The 17219-nt window shown below is 45.4% G+C and overlaps 3 protein-coding genes and 2 non-coding genes across 5 annotated transcripts in view; 1 reads left to right on the top strand and 4 right to left on the bottom strand.

Annotated features, from left to right (window-relative positions):
* Window positions 1-55: 55 nt before the first annotated feature.
* lratb.2 (lecithin retinol acyltransferase b, tandem duplicate 2) lies at window positions 56-3838 on the bottom strand. Its single transcript, XM_018663306.2, has 5 exons — window positions 2326-3838; window positions 2102-2207; window positions 1729-1803; window positions 1426-1578; window positions 56-405 (listed from the first exon to the last, which is right to left on the bottom strand). The coding sequence occupies exons 1-5, from the start codon at window positions 2544-2546 to the stop codon at window positions 250-252; spliced, it is 711 nt and encodes a 236-aa protein (XP_018518822.1). The 5' UTR covers window positions 2547-3838; the 3' UTR covers window positions 56-249.
* Window positions 3839-3948: 110 nt separating this feature from the next.
* On the bottom strand, window positions 3949-8629 carry LOC108874763 (lecithin retinol acyltransferase). The gene is made up of 2 exons (XM_018663295.2): window positions 7489-8629; window positions 3949-5165 (listed from the first exon to the last, which is right to left on the bottom strand). The coding sequence occupies exons 1-2, from the start codon at window positions 8059-8061 to the stop codon at window positions 5013-5015; spliced, it is 726 nt and encodes a 241-aa protein (XP_018518811.1). The 5' UTR covers window positions 8062-8629; the 3' UTR covers window positions 3949-5012.
* Window positions 8630-8796: 167 nt separating this feature from the next.
* On the top strand, window positions 8797-8870 carry trnan-guu (transfer RNA asparagine (anticodon GUU)). The gene has a single exon. It is a non-coding gene; the product is annotated as a tRNA-Asn (tRNA).
* Window positions 8871-9006: 136 nt separating this feature from the next.
* Window positions 9007-9080, bottom strand: trnan-guu (transfer RNA asparagine (anticodon GUU)). The gene has a single exon. It is a non-coding gene; the product is annotated as a tRNA-Asn (tRNA).
* Window positions 9081-13043: 3963 nt separating this feature from the next.
* Window positions 13044-17219, bottom strand: part of LOC108874667 (uncharacterized) — a 121113-nt gene continuing 116937 nt past the window's right edge. Inside the window, exons 20-21 of the mRNA XM_051069532.1 lie at window positions 13907-14227; window positions 13044-13701 (exon numbers count right to left, since the gene is read on the bottom strand). Of these exons, the coding sequence (XP_050925489.1) occupies window positions 13610-13701; window positions 13907-14227 (413 nt within the window). The 3' untranslated portion in view covers window positions 13044-13609. The remainder of the gene's footprint in view (window positions 13702-13906; window positions 14228-17219) is intronic.

Here is a 17219-nt window from a genome sequence, read left to right as displayed (position 1 = left end):
AATGACAAAAAATAGCACTGAATACATAAAAAAATAATTAAATTAAATAAAATAAAAATTCAAAATAAACCGCTATAAATATCAGTAACGACTCCTCAACCTTCAGATACAACAAGACTTTCATAAAAATACAATCTTTATTAGCCTCCGGCCATAGATTTACATTTTTACAGATTATTCTCAGAGTGAGTAAAATGTTCAGCTGCAGACTGAGAGCTCCTCCGGTGGTCGGTCTCTCCGTGGGCTCGTTTACGAGGCCATCCAGATGAGGAAGGGCACCAGGACGGCCAGCAGGGCCGAGCAGGTGCTCACGGGTCTCAGGTAGAGGAGCAGACACGCCCCCAGCAACGCCGTCACCTTGGCAACACGTCGGCTCAGCAACAGCTTCCTCAGGGTCTTACAGAACTGATGAAGAGGAGGAGAAAAGAGACTTCACCTGTTTTGTTTGGAAATATTTTGATCTGTTTTATTAATAAATTGTTTTCATTCATTTTCTGTGACAGTAAAACTGGTGCAGAACCATAAATAGCCACTAGATGGAGTAGTAACACTGTAAAAAAACACAGTATGTCATCTTTCTAAATGTTTCCTATATTGCTGCTTAAAAGTGTTAGAGGAATTTTACTGAGGAGAACACAGGAGCTGCTGAAACACCACTGCCTCCGTCTGTTAGAGTGTTTGTGTCACTGTCACAGGTTGGTGTTTTCAGACCACGAGGAACTTTCATAGTGTGACAAGTTTCATGAGGAAAAGATTAGAAGAACCTGACCTGAAGTAGGTTTCAGGTTTTTGACTCTTTACGCTGCCAGAATCTGCCTTACCACCTCAGACACCTCCAGTCTGCCCTCCACCCTCCATCTCTCCACTTTCACTTCCTCTCCCTCTCTCCTCCTCGTTCTGCCCATCAGCCTCGTTTGCTCTGTTATTTCACAATTACACTGTGTCAGGTTTTTAATCACACGCTGCAATCAAAACGTCCGATGAGGAAACCATCTGCAGCTGAGAACAATGCCACAGGAACAATGGAGCTTTCACTGACGGCCTGTTGCTGCAACAGGGAGGCTTAACCCAATTAAAGAGGGAGGCTGGTCTGATCTGTGATCAGCATTAATCTGCAGTGGGAAATAAACGCCTCACAGCTGAAGGTATCTGACCTTTAGCTGGAAACAGAAAAAGACTGGAGCTCTGCTTTGTGTAAATACAGTTCACGGTGTGCTACACTGTTTTCTAGGTCTGTTGTAGGTTCTACTCATGGGAGCTTTTAAAATTTGACTCCTAGTATCTCTGTATGTAAGAAGATCGTCCACCATTCACTGAGATTGTATTTTCCTTTTTAACACACTCCTAGCTGACTGAAATATGTCTCCATAACCCATGATGCACTGTGTGATCCTGGTACTGATCCTTCAGTCTGACTCTGGTCACCTGAAACGTCTGGAAGCTCATGACGGTGCCGTATCGACAGTACATGACGAAGTGTTCGCAGTTGTACCACAGCAGACTGTAGGACACGTCGCCCTGCAGCTTCTCCGCCCTCCTGGCCACCTCCTCCCCCTGCAGCGCCGGACAGCTGCACACCTGGACAGAGGACAGAACAGGTGAGGAACTCTGCAGCTGTCAGGTAGAGCTGCAGGTGCCAACTGTTGACCGTCTGATTCAGAGGGTTCCAAACAGCCAACCAAGGCAGCAGCAGTGTTCTGGTTCGACCTAAACCCTGATCTGAGTCACCTTGTCCATGGTGTTAATGAGGATCTCTGATCCGTAGGCGAAGTCCTCCACTGAGTCCACCCTCACACTGCCACACTGAGGAAAGAGGACATTTATAATTCATGTTATTCTGGGAGAAACTCAGTGAAGAACATGCATACATCACCGACAGGGACTGGGCTCCAACAGGTCCAGGTTTACATACTGATAACTGAGTCCAGCTCCTCCAGTTCTGCACTCTAATCCAGTTAAGAGGTACTGAGTTGTAGACTTCCTATTTTTCCTGGTTTATTTGACATATATTTAGTTTTTCTGATCTTTCTGTTTTGTTATTGTCTTCCTTTCTTGCTCCTTCCTTCCTTCTACAGATAAAGAAAAATGTGTGCGTCAGTACCTTGGCCAGGACTCCCAGCAGGAGTCGGATGTTGGTGACCATCTGTTTGATCCGACACTTGTCCCTGGAGACGACGGGCATGATGTCTGGTATGAAATGAACTACTCTGGAGAGAAGGAAAGGAAAATAGAGGAAAACAATGAAAGTTTAAATTCTGAACTTGCACCATCTTTCAGGACTGAAGCATCTTCGACCAATCAGATGTTGTAGTCCATCAGACTCACCTGCCTCCCCCCAGGTAAATCCCAAAGTGTATGAACAGAGTCCTGGGCACCTCCAGCAGGTCCCCCCTCCTGAAAACCAGGTCATATTTACTCTCTCCTCTCTGTCCGTCAGCCTCCACCTCCTCCTCTTCCTCCTCCTCTTTCTGCCTCCTCTTCTTCTCTCTCGGGTCGTGTCTCAGTGTGCAGATGAAGAGCAGAGCGAGCAGCTGCAGAGGAAACATGGTGCTGAGGAGAAGGAGAGGGAAATGTAGTCATCTCCTCATAGGTGGTTTTATGCTCTGGGTGGGAGGGGCACAGAGGGGATTAGACGCTGGTCGAGGGTCAGTGCTGAGACGTTAGTCCTCAGCAGCTAAAGGTCAAAACAGAAAAGCAACATTATTCAAGTTTTTGCAAGTAAATCAAGGCAGCAGTACTCAAGCAGCTCCTGTGTTCTCCTCTCTTAAATTCCTGTTTTTGTCAATGGAGTCTGGTATATCTATATATAGATATATAGTGATGTTTCTGGTTAAACTAAAAGGATCTGACTCTTTGATAAAAAGCTCTGTCTCTGTAGGAAATAAGAACTGTAGTGGACGTTTGTCCATTGGATTACATTGCAGCAGCTGTTCTTTTCCTATCAATCATGGGAAAAACATGGGAAGATTATTGGGAAGAAAGTCGACTGAATAGTCGTCTCTATATCTGACCACACATTCATTAACACTCAATAAATTACTAAAGCAAAGCATGAAAACAATAAGAAACTCCAAATACTACTACATACAAAACAAGTTCCCTAATCCATCTCTCAAAAACAGAACTGTAGCTCAAAGAAATTAGTAGAAAACAGAGTAACAAAAGCAGAAACCACAGACTGATGCTGCCTGTGTGACTCTTACTGCTCTTTTGTTCCACTCTGAATCACACAAACCTCAGAACGACAGAGAGCCGATTGAGCGTCAGGATTATTATCATTGAGCAACTTCAGTCTGATTATTTCTCAATTTGATCTGTAGACCCAGTGTGGTTTCCCAACAGCGTTTTTTCTTTTGTCTTATTGCTGTGCAAAACCACAACCGCTCACCAGAGAACAAGTGGGAGGGAAACTATGTCATGTAATATTTCTATGTGTGCTGGATACATGCTCGCTTGTTTCTTGCTTTGGACAGTAGCTGGGCTGAGAGTGATAACCATGGGAACCTTGTCTGCTGCTACTTTGAAGACATGAGGACAAATCTGACAAAGTTAACACGTGAAAAGACAAAAGAAAGGAGGGATAGCTGAATGCCTCTGACTCAGGAGGACGCTGTAATAAGTGTTGGCTTCAGCACTTCAAGCTTTTCTCTGTGAGTTCAGTTTGATGCAGGAAGCAGCTGCTTCTCATGCTGTTCCCACTGTTTGCCAGTAGAGGGCAGCAGATACCAGTGTCCAGAGTCCCATATATTTTCTACAAGAAAGACCTGAAACCCTTAAATGACACTGGTTCTGCAAATAAATAAATAAAATAAAATGACAAAAATAGTTTTTACCAACATCAGTGAGGCATCTAGTCATGATATGGTATATCATGGTATAACTGCATTTATGACTTGGATTCAGTAACTGTTGAACTGTGACCTCCTGTTTAACACAAAAGAATTCCACTCTACTTCCACTTCCTTTATTTACATAAAACACAGTATAAAGTGTTACAACATTGTAAAAAATAAATTCTGTATAAAAGTTTGTGACTGTTAGAAAACAATCAGGTCGTGAAGAGTATGTACAGATATTTACAGAAGAGCTTCAGGGCTGAAACGAACACATTGTGATCCACAAGGTTAAGACAGGAAAAGTCTTATTGTTACAGCCTGTTTCAGTTTCTCAGAGTAAATGTGTAAATTCAGACAACACTGTACTGAAAACACAACTAGTGCTGAGTAGTAGAAATGTCACATAAACAATAAAAACCTTAACTCAAGGTCCAGCAACAAGATTTTTTCAAAAGCTTTTAAGACCAAGATGTGGTTAAAAACACTGTCACCTGAGCCATGTGTGGTTTTAGGAAGTTTTGCACTTCTTGAAAAATACATGGCAACCAAGCTTTTTCACACCTCTGACATTATGTGTTTAATCTGAGAGATAATATTTAAATGTCAAATTCTTTAAAAAATGTATGTTTCATTCACTAACTTTGTGGTTTTCTGTGGAGGGAAGTCATGTCGTCAATCATTCTTTCAAAACAAAACCTGCAGCTTCAGTTAAAATTTGTAATTATTCAATGATTTTTGGTCCCTTTAACGTCACAGTTTAAAGTTTGAAAACCACAAGCCTTTAATTGTTTTAAAGTTGCCTCTGTCTCTGTTGGTAAAAAAAAAAATAATTACCTGTCACTCAAACAGAGTGGGTGATGTTTTTGTTCTTTGTTTTAGTCTTTTATGTGTTTTTAATTTCTTTTATCTATCACTTCAGTCGTGGTTGCTAATGCAGCTAGTGCTAAGTTCTTTAAGCATTAGCTAACTAGCTTCCTCCCCTGTTTATTCTAAAAACATAGACATTAAAACCAATCAGTTCATGCACAGCAGGATAGGGCTACAAATGGATTTACGTTCAGTCACTGTGGTGTTAAGTTTGTATGAAATTGTTTGCAGATGACTACGTGTTTTATGTCAGTCATCCAGCACAGTGGTTTGAAACCAGCTGTGACAGCGGGTGTTGTCCTGAAGCTTCTAGCTGGCCATCCACAGAGTGAAGGGGATGAGGAGGGTGGGCAGGGTGGTGCTGGAGGATATCCCCAAACACACCATGGACAGGAGCCCCAGCAGCGCCGTCAGGAGGACGTTACGCTGGTCCCGGATCAGCAACTTCAGCCACTCACAAAACTGGAGAGACAGAAGAAGGAGGAAAAATATTATTACAACAGCAAAATAATATATGATGTGACACCAGATTCTTCTTTAATTGTAAATAAATGAATGCATTTCATTCATTAAACGTTAAATGACATGATTAAGTTTCAATATCAACAAATCTGGGGAAAGAATGAAAAACGGGGCAAACATTTCCACCTGTAAACTAGATGATAAACGTTTACAGTATATACTGCTGAAACAATTAGTCGACCAATCAGAACAGGGTGTGTATAACCCCAGAAAAAAAGTTCTAATCTATAGGCGTGAAACCCCCTTTGGTCATTCAAATCTTACCATTTTCAAATGTTCTTACCTAATGACTGTCACATCCTGTCCTTCCCTCTACTCAGCTCATCCTTGACTGAAACAGGATTTGGACAGTATTGTCTAAGTTTAGTCTTTGTCTGCGTCCTTATCTATGAGACCTTGGTTACCCCATCAACAGAGAGGAGAGGTGTCACCAGATGTCTAATAACAGTCATAGTTTGAGCTAAACATTACACTAATAGAAAACACTGTGGAGGTCTTTACTGCCTGAACATGTTCTCATTAACTGATTAACTCATCAAAAATACATGTGATAGATTCAAAGAATCACAAAAAGTCAACTGAAAGTCTTCAAATGATTTACCAACGAACAAAAAAACCTCTCACTGAGCCGAGCAAGGATGTAATTGACCTGTTGTTTATTTTACTGTGGGGCCCTCTGAGGCCCCTGTTCGAGCTCCTGTTGGCCCCCGGACCTCCTCTAATGAACCTGTAGGAAGCAGACTGGGACTCTGCGGCTGCAGGCAGGTCAAATGTTTAGGTTAGCAATTAGAGGAAGTGAAACTCGATCAGGGGAGCGTCTCTGCTGAAGGAGGGGGTGAACAGATTCAGACTTTTTACAAGAACTGGAGCTGCTTTTCATTCCCACGTTTAGATCAAGAGAAGATGAACATTCCAATTCAAAATGTCAGCCTCAGTGTTTCCTGTTCACTCTGTTCACTGCTGCTGGAGCTTAGCAGTAACTGAACCTACAACCTACTGGGACCAGGTTAAAATAGTTTGTAGCTGCTGAGCAGACTGATCCTCTGGGTTTTCAGACTTTACTGGTCAATCATCTGATGGTTTCCTGTGCAGCCGCCCTCCTTCATCATCATCATCACCAGCCTGCACTGACTCCCACTCTCTGCTGCTGCTGCTGCTCTTTGGTTTCTGGCGCCCGGCTCTCGACCGTCTGAATACAGCTCTTGTTCTCAGAACTTTTCCGAGCAGCGACCCAGATTTTCCTCTGGTTTAAAAACAGCCTCACACACTCAAGCACCTTAACGCTGAGGCGGAGGGAGGAGGAGAAGGTGCAGGTCGTCTGTCATTTCTGTCTCCAGGCTTTTTCCACCAGAGCAACAGGAAACCTGAGGTCAGCGTGAAAATACTCAAGTACAGGTCCCACGTTCTAAATCTGACTCAAATAAAAGATGACTGTCTGCAAAATGTACTTTAACATTCTTAATATTCAGCACATTTCACTGTTCTGCTGTTTTAACGACGTCACATAGCCTACAGCTGGATATCTGAGATATTTCAGATAAATCTGAGCACTGGTCACATGACCAATGGAAAATACTGAATTATTTTACTGTATTGAAATGAAAGTGTGAGAGTTTTGGAGGGAAATGTCTCTCTGTAGGTCACATCACTACATTATATAGACAAGACAAGTTTTCTAATAATCAGACATGTTTTAATGTAAAACTAAAGCTGTCAGATAAATGAGGCAGAGGTATAAAGTCACAGTGAATGAAGGTTACCACTGCTGAGCTTCACTGTACTTCACTTCTGTTAGTTCATCATTTCATTTTTCTCTCTGCTCTGATCCAGGTCTGCTCAGCGCCTCTGGCCTGAACCAGATCAGAGCGGTGACTCGGTTCATTGAAGCTTTTCTGTGCGTTTTATGGGGCCGTTCAGACCCGCACAGTCTGACCGACTCTCAGCTGGATTCACTTCACTTCACTAAACAGGACGCAGCCCTGCAACCAGACCTTCACGTGCACCAGCGTGAGTTTGGACTGAAAACAGTGGAGGGTCTCGGGGGACAGTCCTGGCTCTGATGGTCTCTGGTTCACACTCAGTTTTCATTGCGGTGATAAAACTCTGTGATGTGAGCTCTCTGCGGCAGAACAAACGCTCAGTGTGAACAGCAGACATGAGGCCGGACCCTCAGACCGGTTCCACATCTGCGCGCCAAAGCCACATCAAAGCAGCCGCCTGCAATCCGCGCGCGTAAAAAGCGCCACCGGCGCCGGGTTCTCACCTTGTCGGTCTGCAGGCTCTGCGCCGTCCCGTAGCGGCAGTAGGTGACGAAGTGCTCGCAGTTGTTCCACAGCAGGCTGTAGGACACGGTGCCGACCAGGCGCTCCGCCCGCCGGGCCACCTCCTCCCCGGACAGCGGGCTCCGGCGCACCGCCCGGTCCATGGCGTTGAGCAGGATCCCGGCTCCGTACGCGAAGTCCTCCACCGAGTCCACCCGGATGCTGGCGCGCTTGGAGAGCACCCCGAGCAGCAGCCGCGTGTTGGTCACCATCTCCTGGATCTGCCGGCTGTCGGCCGTCAGCACCGGCAGGATGTCCGGGATGAGGTGCGCCACCCGGTTGTCGCCGAGGTAGATGCCGAAGTGTGTGAAGAGAGTCCGTGGGACCTCCAGCAGGTCTCCCCGCTGGAACTTCTGCGGAGCTCCGGCGGGCTGCGGCGGAGGTTCGTCCCGGTCACAGCGCCTGGTGAGCGGCGCGTCCCCGCGCTCTGCGCCCAGAGGAGGCAGCAGGCTGGACAGCTTGATGTGGGCGAGGAGGAAGAGCTTCTCCAGGAGGAAGGTGAGCGTGTCCAACATGACGGCGGAGGAGAATCGACCTCAGAGGAGTCTGTCCGAGTCCTGTCTGCTCTGCGTCCCTCTGTCCTCCCTCTCTCCTCTCTGAAGACCTCTCCTCCTCCAGGGAAACATGGAGGAGGAGGAGGAGGAGGAGGAGGAGGAGGACCGATGACGTCGCAGCTGCTGAGAGACTAACGGTCTGGGTGAAGAGAGAGAGACTGGTCTGTTTTCTCTGAAGGAAACTGGGACGAGTTTAAAACTCCAGAGAAAGCTCCACCCTGCAGGACTGAAGCCACTGCACTGACTTTACCGGGATTTAACGTGTGGATCTGATGGAGGTTCATGAACTGCACTCACACACTTTCCAGTGGAAATAAGTTTCTGATGTGTCAATAAACTGAAGCAAAGTAAAAACAAGCAGCAGCAGATGGAGGGGGTTTATCTGACCACTAGGAGTCCTCCTAAACTAACCCAAAGACCAGAGACCAGGCACAAACTACGGCTGGAACCAGAAATGTAGGCCACATTATCAGTAGTGATATAAACAGCCATACCCTCAGTAAGTCTGAATGACAGTGTCCATGTTTTCCAACATGAACAAATAAAATCAGGAAGCACCGTTAAAAAACCAACATGTTACCAATGAGTTCTCATTCTTGTCCAGCCTGAGGTCCACAGGGAACAGTAGAAACAACAAACACAGGTGGGTGGGGGCTGAAGATAAAGACCACACCCCCTCAACATGGCAGCAAAGGTGTCTCTGTGGCGCAATCGGTTAGCGCGTTCGGCTGTTAACCGAAAGGTTGGTGGTTCAAGCCCACCCAGGGACGTTTCTTTGCCTGTCCGCACAAAAACACGACTTCATTTTTATTATTATTACAGTAGTGATATACTCAAAAGTACAAACACCTTAAATCAGGATTGTCTTTTACGATGATGCAGTCACAACGTATCCTCAGTTTAAAACGTCCCTGGGTGGGCTTGAACCACCAACCTTTCGGTTAACAGCCGAACGCGCTAACCGATTGCGCCACAGAGACAACTTTGTTGCCGTGTTGAGGTAGCGTGGCCTCAATCTTCTCTACATGGAACAGTTTGAGAGGCTTGAGGCCTCCCAACACACTTTATGTTGGATCATACTTTAATGTCCTTCATCACGTCAGGACATTAGTTTTAATCAGTGACAAGGTTCTAGAGGTCTGTTAGAAGGTTCAGGGGACATTAGCAGGTCGTAAAGGTCCTACAGAAGGATTGATTAGGTCCCAGATCAGAGGGTTTGTAGTGGGCCTTTAGGGGGCTCTGATGGTCATTAAGAAGGTTTTTGGTGTCTTTAAAGGTTGTCCATCCATGCTCTAACCTGGACCCAAACTCAGTTTGAACCTGAACCCTTAAACCGAGTCTGGACCCTAAAACAGAAGTGAGGACCCGTGAAATGCACTGAAGTCAAGCTGGTCCTCACAGGGATAGAAATACAAGAACAGACACACACCTCTCTGACCACTAAACCAACTGAATGTGGAGCATCATAGTTTCCACCACAGCTAATGTCACACACACACTCACTGTGCTGTGTGAACTGCAGGCTCAGCTCTTTGTTCAGCTTCTGTTGGTTAAACTGTGACGACAGAGACTCGCTGCTGCAGCTCCTCGGTCTCAGGGCTCCGCTTTCAGATGATTAAAGAGGTTCTCCAGTGATTCAGGAGTCCGGTTACAGTGACTCACGACCAGCCTGGAGTTAGTCTGTCAGAGCACAGCCACATTAAACCAGTTAAATATGCAAACAGGCCCTTTTCTTTCTTCACTCAGTCCGTCCTCCAGAGATCACTCACCTGAAAACACCGTTCTGCTGTTCACCGACTGAGAGGGAAGACAACGAGAGGACCACCTGTTTTATATGGTTCAGCTGTTTCCTCTAGACATGACGCTCACGCTGATGAAGTCGCTGGGAGGTGGTCAGGTCTTTTTCAAGCTGCTGCACCAGAGAACATCAAAAACACACACAGCCAGGGAAAACACATGCAACAGGAACCACAGGGAGAGGGAGTGTGTTGTTAAACTGTCCAATAAAACCTGGATTTATCATGTGTCCAGCTTTATCTTCACAACAAACCACACGAGGGAGACACACACTGAGCATCAGGGAGAACACACAGGTCAGGTTCAATCCCCGACAGTGTGTGTTCTGGTGTTTCATGTTTCTGCTTCCTCTCACACAAACTGCACAACAACTGTAAGAGCAGCTGAGTGCGGCGCCCCCTGGAGACTCAGAGGAGTCACTACCTCCAGGACAAACACAAGACCGCTGTGCAAAGATAAAACAGACGAGGATGAATTACCTGACTCATCGAACACGTCATCACGCTGTGCATCGTGATGTGTTACAACAAAGGACGTTAACGTTGCAGAACTTTCAGGATTTCGTCATCGCTGAGCCTCTTTCACACAGGAAACACCCGCAGAGTCTCAGTCTCCCATCCATCATCTGTGTGTGAATGCTGCTGGAGGCACGCCACACCCCGAGCATGATGGGTAATTCACCGGCCTGTTACAATGAGGACTGAAGCCTCTGGTTTCTGTCATTCATCCTCCTCCTGCTCTTTCTTCCTGTTCCTCAAAACAGAAGAAGAGGATTTGGGGATTAAGGGTAGATTATGGAAACACACACACACACACACACAGAGAGAGAGAGAGAGAGACACACACACACACACACACACAGAGAGAGAGAGAGAGAGAGACACACACACACACACACAGACACACACACACACACACACACACAGAGAGAGAGAGAGAGAGAGAGAGACACACACACACACAGAGACACACACACACACACACACACACACACAGAGACAACACACACACACACACACACAGACACACAGACACACAGAGACACACACACACACACAGAGAGAGAGAGAGAGAGAGAGAGACACACACACACACAGAGACACACAACACACACACACAGAGAGAGAGAGACAGAGACACACACACACACACAGAGAGAGAGAGAGAGAGAGAGAGACACACACACACACACACAACACACACACAGAGACACACAGACACACACACACACACACAGAGAGAGAGAACACACACACACACACACACACAGAGAGAGAGAGAGAGAGAGACACACACACACACACACACACACACACACACACAGAGACACACAGACACACACACACACACACAGAGAGAGAGAGACACACACACACACACACACACAGAGAGAGAGAGAGAGAGAGAGAGACACACACACACTCTGAGGCTTCACCCCTGCTGGTGTTGAATGACTGTAGAAGGATGAATGTGTTGATGTGACCCCGACTGAGCTGCTGTTTAAAGGTGAATGGAGCTGAGTGACAACTGACTGCTCAGTGTGTGTGTGTGTGTGTGTGTGTGTGTGTTACTCTGCATGGTGCTAATGCTCTCCAGCAGTGTGAGGAGGGGAAGTGGGACTTTCTAATGGGATAAAACCTGCAGATTAATACAAACAAAAACCTAAATTAGCATCTTCTCCCAGGTGCAGGTTTCTCCTTCAACAACACGGTTTTAAATCCTCAGTTAAAGTCAAGACATTTTCAGGTTTGATTCTCGGACATAAAATGGGTCAGTAAATCCCCCACTCCTGATGTTTGAAGCTTTTACGTGTCTTAAAAAAGGCGGTTGCTAACGAGTGTCTAAATGAGACTACAGAGGTTGTCGGGGACGTTAACATGAAAACCCATCTACTCACCAGTCCACCTTTACAGCCTCGTTGTGTTTCTACTCACGCTCTTTCAAACTCTCACTAACTTTCTAAGAAGAAAGGCTTTTGTAGAAGAGCTCAGAGCTAAATGAAATGACCAGTTGGAAGCTTAGTGGTGGAGACGTTGACGTCATGTGACCGTGGTGTAGTTGGTTTATAGCCTAACATTAGCTTCTTACTTCAAACATCAGAACAGTGGTGTTCATCTGTGAAGATGATCTGATCAACTAAACCTGAAGGATCAGAAACTTTAGCTGCTGTGGAGGAACCAGGCTGATGCTGACTTCAGGGTCCAACATTAACTAAACAGAGTCAGGTGGAGCGTTCAGGTGTGTTTGACTGTGAAACTGTAGTTTGGTGACGTGCTGAAGGTGAGAGCTGCCGTCAGTGTCGGACGTTAGAGAGCGAGGACGAGGCTGCAGACAACGAACAGACACACAAAGACAAAAGAGAAGTGAAGGATGAGACGTCATTTATCTCCTTTTGTCCTCCATGACAGAGAGAGAGAGAGAGAGAGAGAGAGAGAGAGAGAGAGAGAGAGAGAGAGAGAGAGAGAGAGGCTGTGAATGTGCAGCTCTCTCTCTCTCTCTCTGTCAGTCTGAGCAGCACAAAGGCGACAACGTCTTGACAAACGACTCAGCAGACGACCTGCAGCTCTCACACTGATTAATGAACACACACACACACACACTGGTTCCCATGCTGTCAGTGTGTGATGAATGTTAATCACATCTCTCATCCTCAGTCTGATGCTGAAACAAAGTTGTGTTGTGCTGCTGCTTTAAAGGAGCAGTTCACCCAAATCATCTGAGCTGCTGAGACAGAAAACAGACCGATGTTCAGTTTGTGTTTAATAATACTCCCTGACTGTCCACTGTCCACCCACAGAGTCAAAACAGGAACTGACTTTAACAGAAGACTCTTCTCACAGCTGACAGACGACGCTTCCTGGAGCTGTTTCCTCCTCTGAGAACTTTCTGTCATTGAGAGTTTTTATACATGGATGTGCTGATTTATACATATGTGAATATGTTTCTTTATGTTTGTGATTGTTTCTGTGATTTTTTTTATCACTTGAAGTGAACTTTGTAGCAGTAAAATAAAAACCATCCTCTGAGAAGTGAGAAAATAAACTTTTCTACTGTGACCCTTGAACACACCATTGTACTAATTAAAAATAAATGATTAAAGAGGACAGAAGTAACCATGAATGTCTCCTTAAAAACATTTCATCATATTTTAAGTCAGTTTTTATTGAAGTAATCTCAGAACAGTGTTCATACAGAGCAGGTCTAGACTGAACTCTGTCTGTTATTTACAGAGAGAACCAACAGTTCCACCATGAGCAGCACTGGTCGACAGTGGAGAGAAAAAACTTCCTCTAAGAGGCAGAAACCTGGAGCAGAACCAGAGCTAAGATGGTAAGAGGTACATGTTCAGGTGCTGAGCAGGATCGTAGGAGCAGCAGGAGACACGTCATCACAGATCAGACTCTACAGCTCCAGAGGCAGAAATACCTGAAGAGGAGAGAGAGATGAAAAACCTACAAGAAAGAACGATGGAGAGAGAGAGAGAGAGAGAGAGAGAGAGAGAGAGAACTGATGTTGTTGAGGGAGGAAACAGAGTCAGAGTGATGTTTGCAGTTCTCTGTTAACACGTCTCCAATGTGACATCACTGATCAGTACTGATCAATACTGATCAATAGTGACTGTGTGAGAGTCAGTGGGACTCAGAGTGAAGAAAAGACATTGACAAAGCGTCCTCCTGTCTTCATCCATCGTCACAGACTGATCAAAGACCGATCAAACTGATTGATCAGCCATCAGAGGAGTTGGATCAGTGGAGCTGCTTCTGTTCCTGATGTCGACTGTTTCATCTTTGACCTGAGTTCTCTCTGTAGAGGAGACAGAAGACAGTGAGACAGAGACAAACAACCAGAGACAAACAACCAGAGACAAACAACCAGAGACAAACAACCAGAGACAAACAACCAGAGACAAACAACTAGAGACAAACAACTAGAGACAAACAACCAGAGACAAACAACTAGAGACAAACAACCAGAGACAAACAACCAGACACAAACAAATCTTTCTTACTTTTCACTTTGAGCTGCACTGTTTTCACTCTCATGTACCAAATCCCCCTGTAGACCACACATCTGTATCTTCCTGTGTCTGTGACTTTGGGGTGTTTCAGGGTCAGACTGAGGTCTCCAGTTCTCAGCAGGTCTTTCTTCATCTCTGTTCGGTCTCTGTAAACCTGGTTCTGTTCTCCAGGTCGGTCAGAGCCGTTCTCATACACATGGACCTTCCTGTAACTGTTCAACCACACCACTCTGACGTCTTCATCCAGGTCACCTGTGGTTTTGAAGGGCAGCTGGACAGACTCCACCCCCTCCTCCACCTCCACCTGTTGGACTGAGAGGACAACAAAGCACATCATCAGCTGTACAGACAGCAGCAGCAGTTTGTCCTCACTTTATTGAAGGAGGACAAAGTTGTAGAGAAAGCTGAAGGACAGAACCAGATCAGAGCAGAAGGTAACAGGGGACAGAAATCTAGAAACTAAAAGCAGGTGTTGGTGATGAAATGTTTGGAGTTAAAGGATCAGTCCGTGTTTTCAGACTGAGGATTGACCAGTGTTGATCATGAGGAGTGGAGGCTGATGGAGCCTGAGTCTGATGGATCTCTTCTTCCATTTTCTGCTTGCTTTGTTCAGAGGGAGAGGTGGACACAGAGGACAGAGACAACATGCTGCCTGTGAGGACGTCACAGCAGAGACATGGAGGGGAGGCTTCCACCGTGACTAAAGGACAAAGATCACATCAAACACTGGCAGCAGATAGACACCAGTGTTTGGTGGACACTGAGCTGTTGGAGGGGATTTCCACTTTGTTTCTCACTTGGAAATATTCCTCACTGACATCAAACTGTTGGATGAAGACATTTGTCTTCACTAGAACAAGCTGAATGTTTGACTGTTAGATAGAAAGTGGTCAGTGTGAAGAGGAGACACAGCAGAAAGGTGAAGACTGACAGTAAGAAAGCAGTGAACAGACTGTTGAAGCTGCTGTTAGTGTCACATGACTTTATTCAGTCGGCTGTAGAGGAGATTTGACTTGATGACTGAGAGAAATGAAGCAGAGAAACCCAGTCTGAGTGTTTTCTGTCACACTCACACACTTCCTCACACACTGACTGTCTGCATTTCAACTATGATGGAGGCTCATTGACTGTTGGAGCCACTGATGCTGCTTCATCAACTCATGGACTTTGGACACATCAGTGACATGTTTGGACTGACTGACAGCCTGCAGCTTTCTGCTGCTCATCATGGTCTTCATCAGCAGCTGGACTCTGTCTGTTGTCATGGAGACGCTTCAGGTGTCATCACGTGACTGAGCTCACAGGATCACACCTGAGCCGTCTCCATGACAACTCAGCTACCTCCATCAGCTGATGAACACCTCTGACCTCTGACCTCTGACCTGTATCTACAGCACTGACCTTTGACCTCTGACCTGTATCTACAGCACTGACCTCTGACCTCTGACCTGTATCTACAGCACTGACCTTTGACCTGTAGCTCCACTTGTTTCTTCATCAGGATGTTTCCCTCCCTGCTGACGGTGCAGGTGTAGGTCTCTGTGTCCCAGTCTGTGGGGTATTTCAGGGTCAGACTGAGGTCTCCAGTTCTCAGCAGGTCTTTCTTCATCTCTGTTCGGTCTCTGTAAAAACGGTGCTGTTCTTCAGGTCGGTCAGAGCCGTTCTCATACACATGGACCTTCCTGTTGTAACTGTCCATCCACTCCACTCTGACGTTTCCATCCAGGTGAACTGTGGTTTTGAAGGGCAGCTGGACAGACTCCACCTCTGAATCCACCTCCACCTGTTGGACTGAGAGGACAACAAAGCACATCATCAGCTGTACAGACAGCAGCAGCAGCACTCAGCACATTTTCTTTGACTGTATGAAGTGAAATATTTGCAGTGAAAACATGTTTGATTGGTTCAGTCTGAAATATCTCCCATTGCTCCATTGAACAGAGACAGTGTTGTCTTTGGTGTCTGTACAATCAACAGCACAACTCACTGTTTATTCAACAACTGAGTTTGATTGTCAAATGGACAAAAGCAAACCTTTATTCTCTGTCTCTGAAAGACAGTTAGAGTCAAATCATTTGACTTCACTAAAACTTCTTCTTCGTCTGTAAAACAGTTGACAGGAAACCTGCAGCTACAAACACAGCCAGTTATTACTCTGTGTCCTGGATATTTTCAAGGCGTGGACTTTGAATCTTTGGAAAACTTTTCCAGAAACAGCTCAGAGAACAGTTCTTGGTGTGACCATGACATTTTCTTCTTTTGGTTTTTAGTCCTGTTTTCATCACAGCCCGCTCTCTCTTCCTCCCCACGTCAGTATAACTGTCTCCTATCAGCAGCAGTGTCTACACTTTACACTCTGCTGTATGTTCAATAACATTCATCATCATTCCAGTGAAATCTGTTGAAGAATCCTGTTGATTTCTGCTTCAGATTTCTGATCAAATATCTGATGAAAATCCCTGGCTTCTGTCACAGCTGCATTAGTGGACATTGAAATTGTGCAGTGTTGTGGAAATATTGGAAAAGTGTTGAAATGCTTCATAACAGAGTGTCAGCATGCAGCCTCACACACTGATGCTGTGAATGGAAACTAACTCCAGTGGACACATGTTACAGCAGCTCATTAGCTCGGCTGCTACAAACTACATGTGGCTCCTGTTTGACAGGAAGTGCTCAAATAAAGGAGCTTTACACCACTTTTTACTTTGACTGGATTCAACACAATCTGCTGTTTAACAGTGTCTCATGATGAAGAAAGAAATGGATGAATGATATTTCATTGGATTTATTGATCCTGAATGTAACTGTCAACAAACAGACTGATGCCTTTCAATAGAAAAGTCTTAGTAATAACTTTATCTGCCCAGTCGTAGTTATATGTCACAAACAGGATCCATTTCTCCTTCAAAAAATCTGCCAGACTCAGTGAAACTGCAGTGATTTTAGTCTGTGATGAAGCTTCAACTGATGACGACTCGTTTTCCACCATCACAAATAAATGAAGCAGGATGTGAATGATTTTAGTCTTTGATACTGTCTGATTTTTACCTACATTCTCTTCACTGTTGGTTTCTGTTGTCATCTGTAGAAACACATCCATGGTTTAAAGCCAGGCTGGTCCTGGAGAGTCTCCTTCTCAAAGCCCAGAGGCATGATGGGAGTTACACTACTGCACATGTTCAGTGGGTCTCTGACCTCTGACCTCTGACCTGTATCTACAGCACTGACCTTTGACCTCTGACCTGTATCTACAGCACTGACCTTTGACCTCTGACCTGTATCTACAGCACTGACCTTTGACCTC

The sequence above is a fragment of the Lates calcarifer genome, unplaced genomic scaffold (assembly GCF_001640805.2).
Source record: "Lates calcarifer isolate ASB-BC8 unplaced genomic scaffold, TLL_Latcal_v3 scaffold_37_80, whole genome shotgun sequence".
NCBI lineage: Eukaryota > Metazoa > Chordata > Actinopteri > Centropomidae > Lates > Lates calcarifer.
This window is presented reverse-complemented; position numbering and strand designations above follow the sequence as displayed.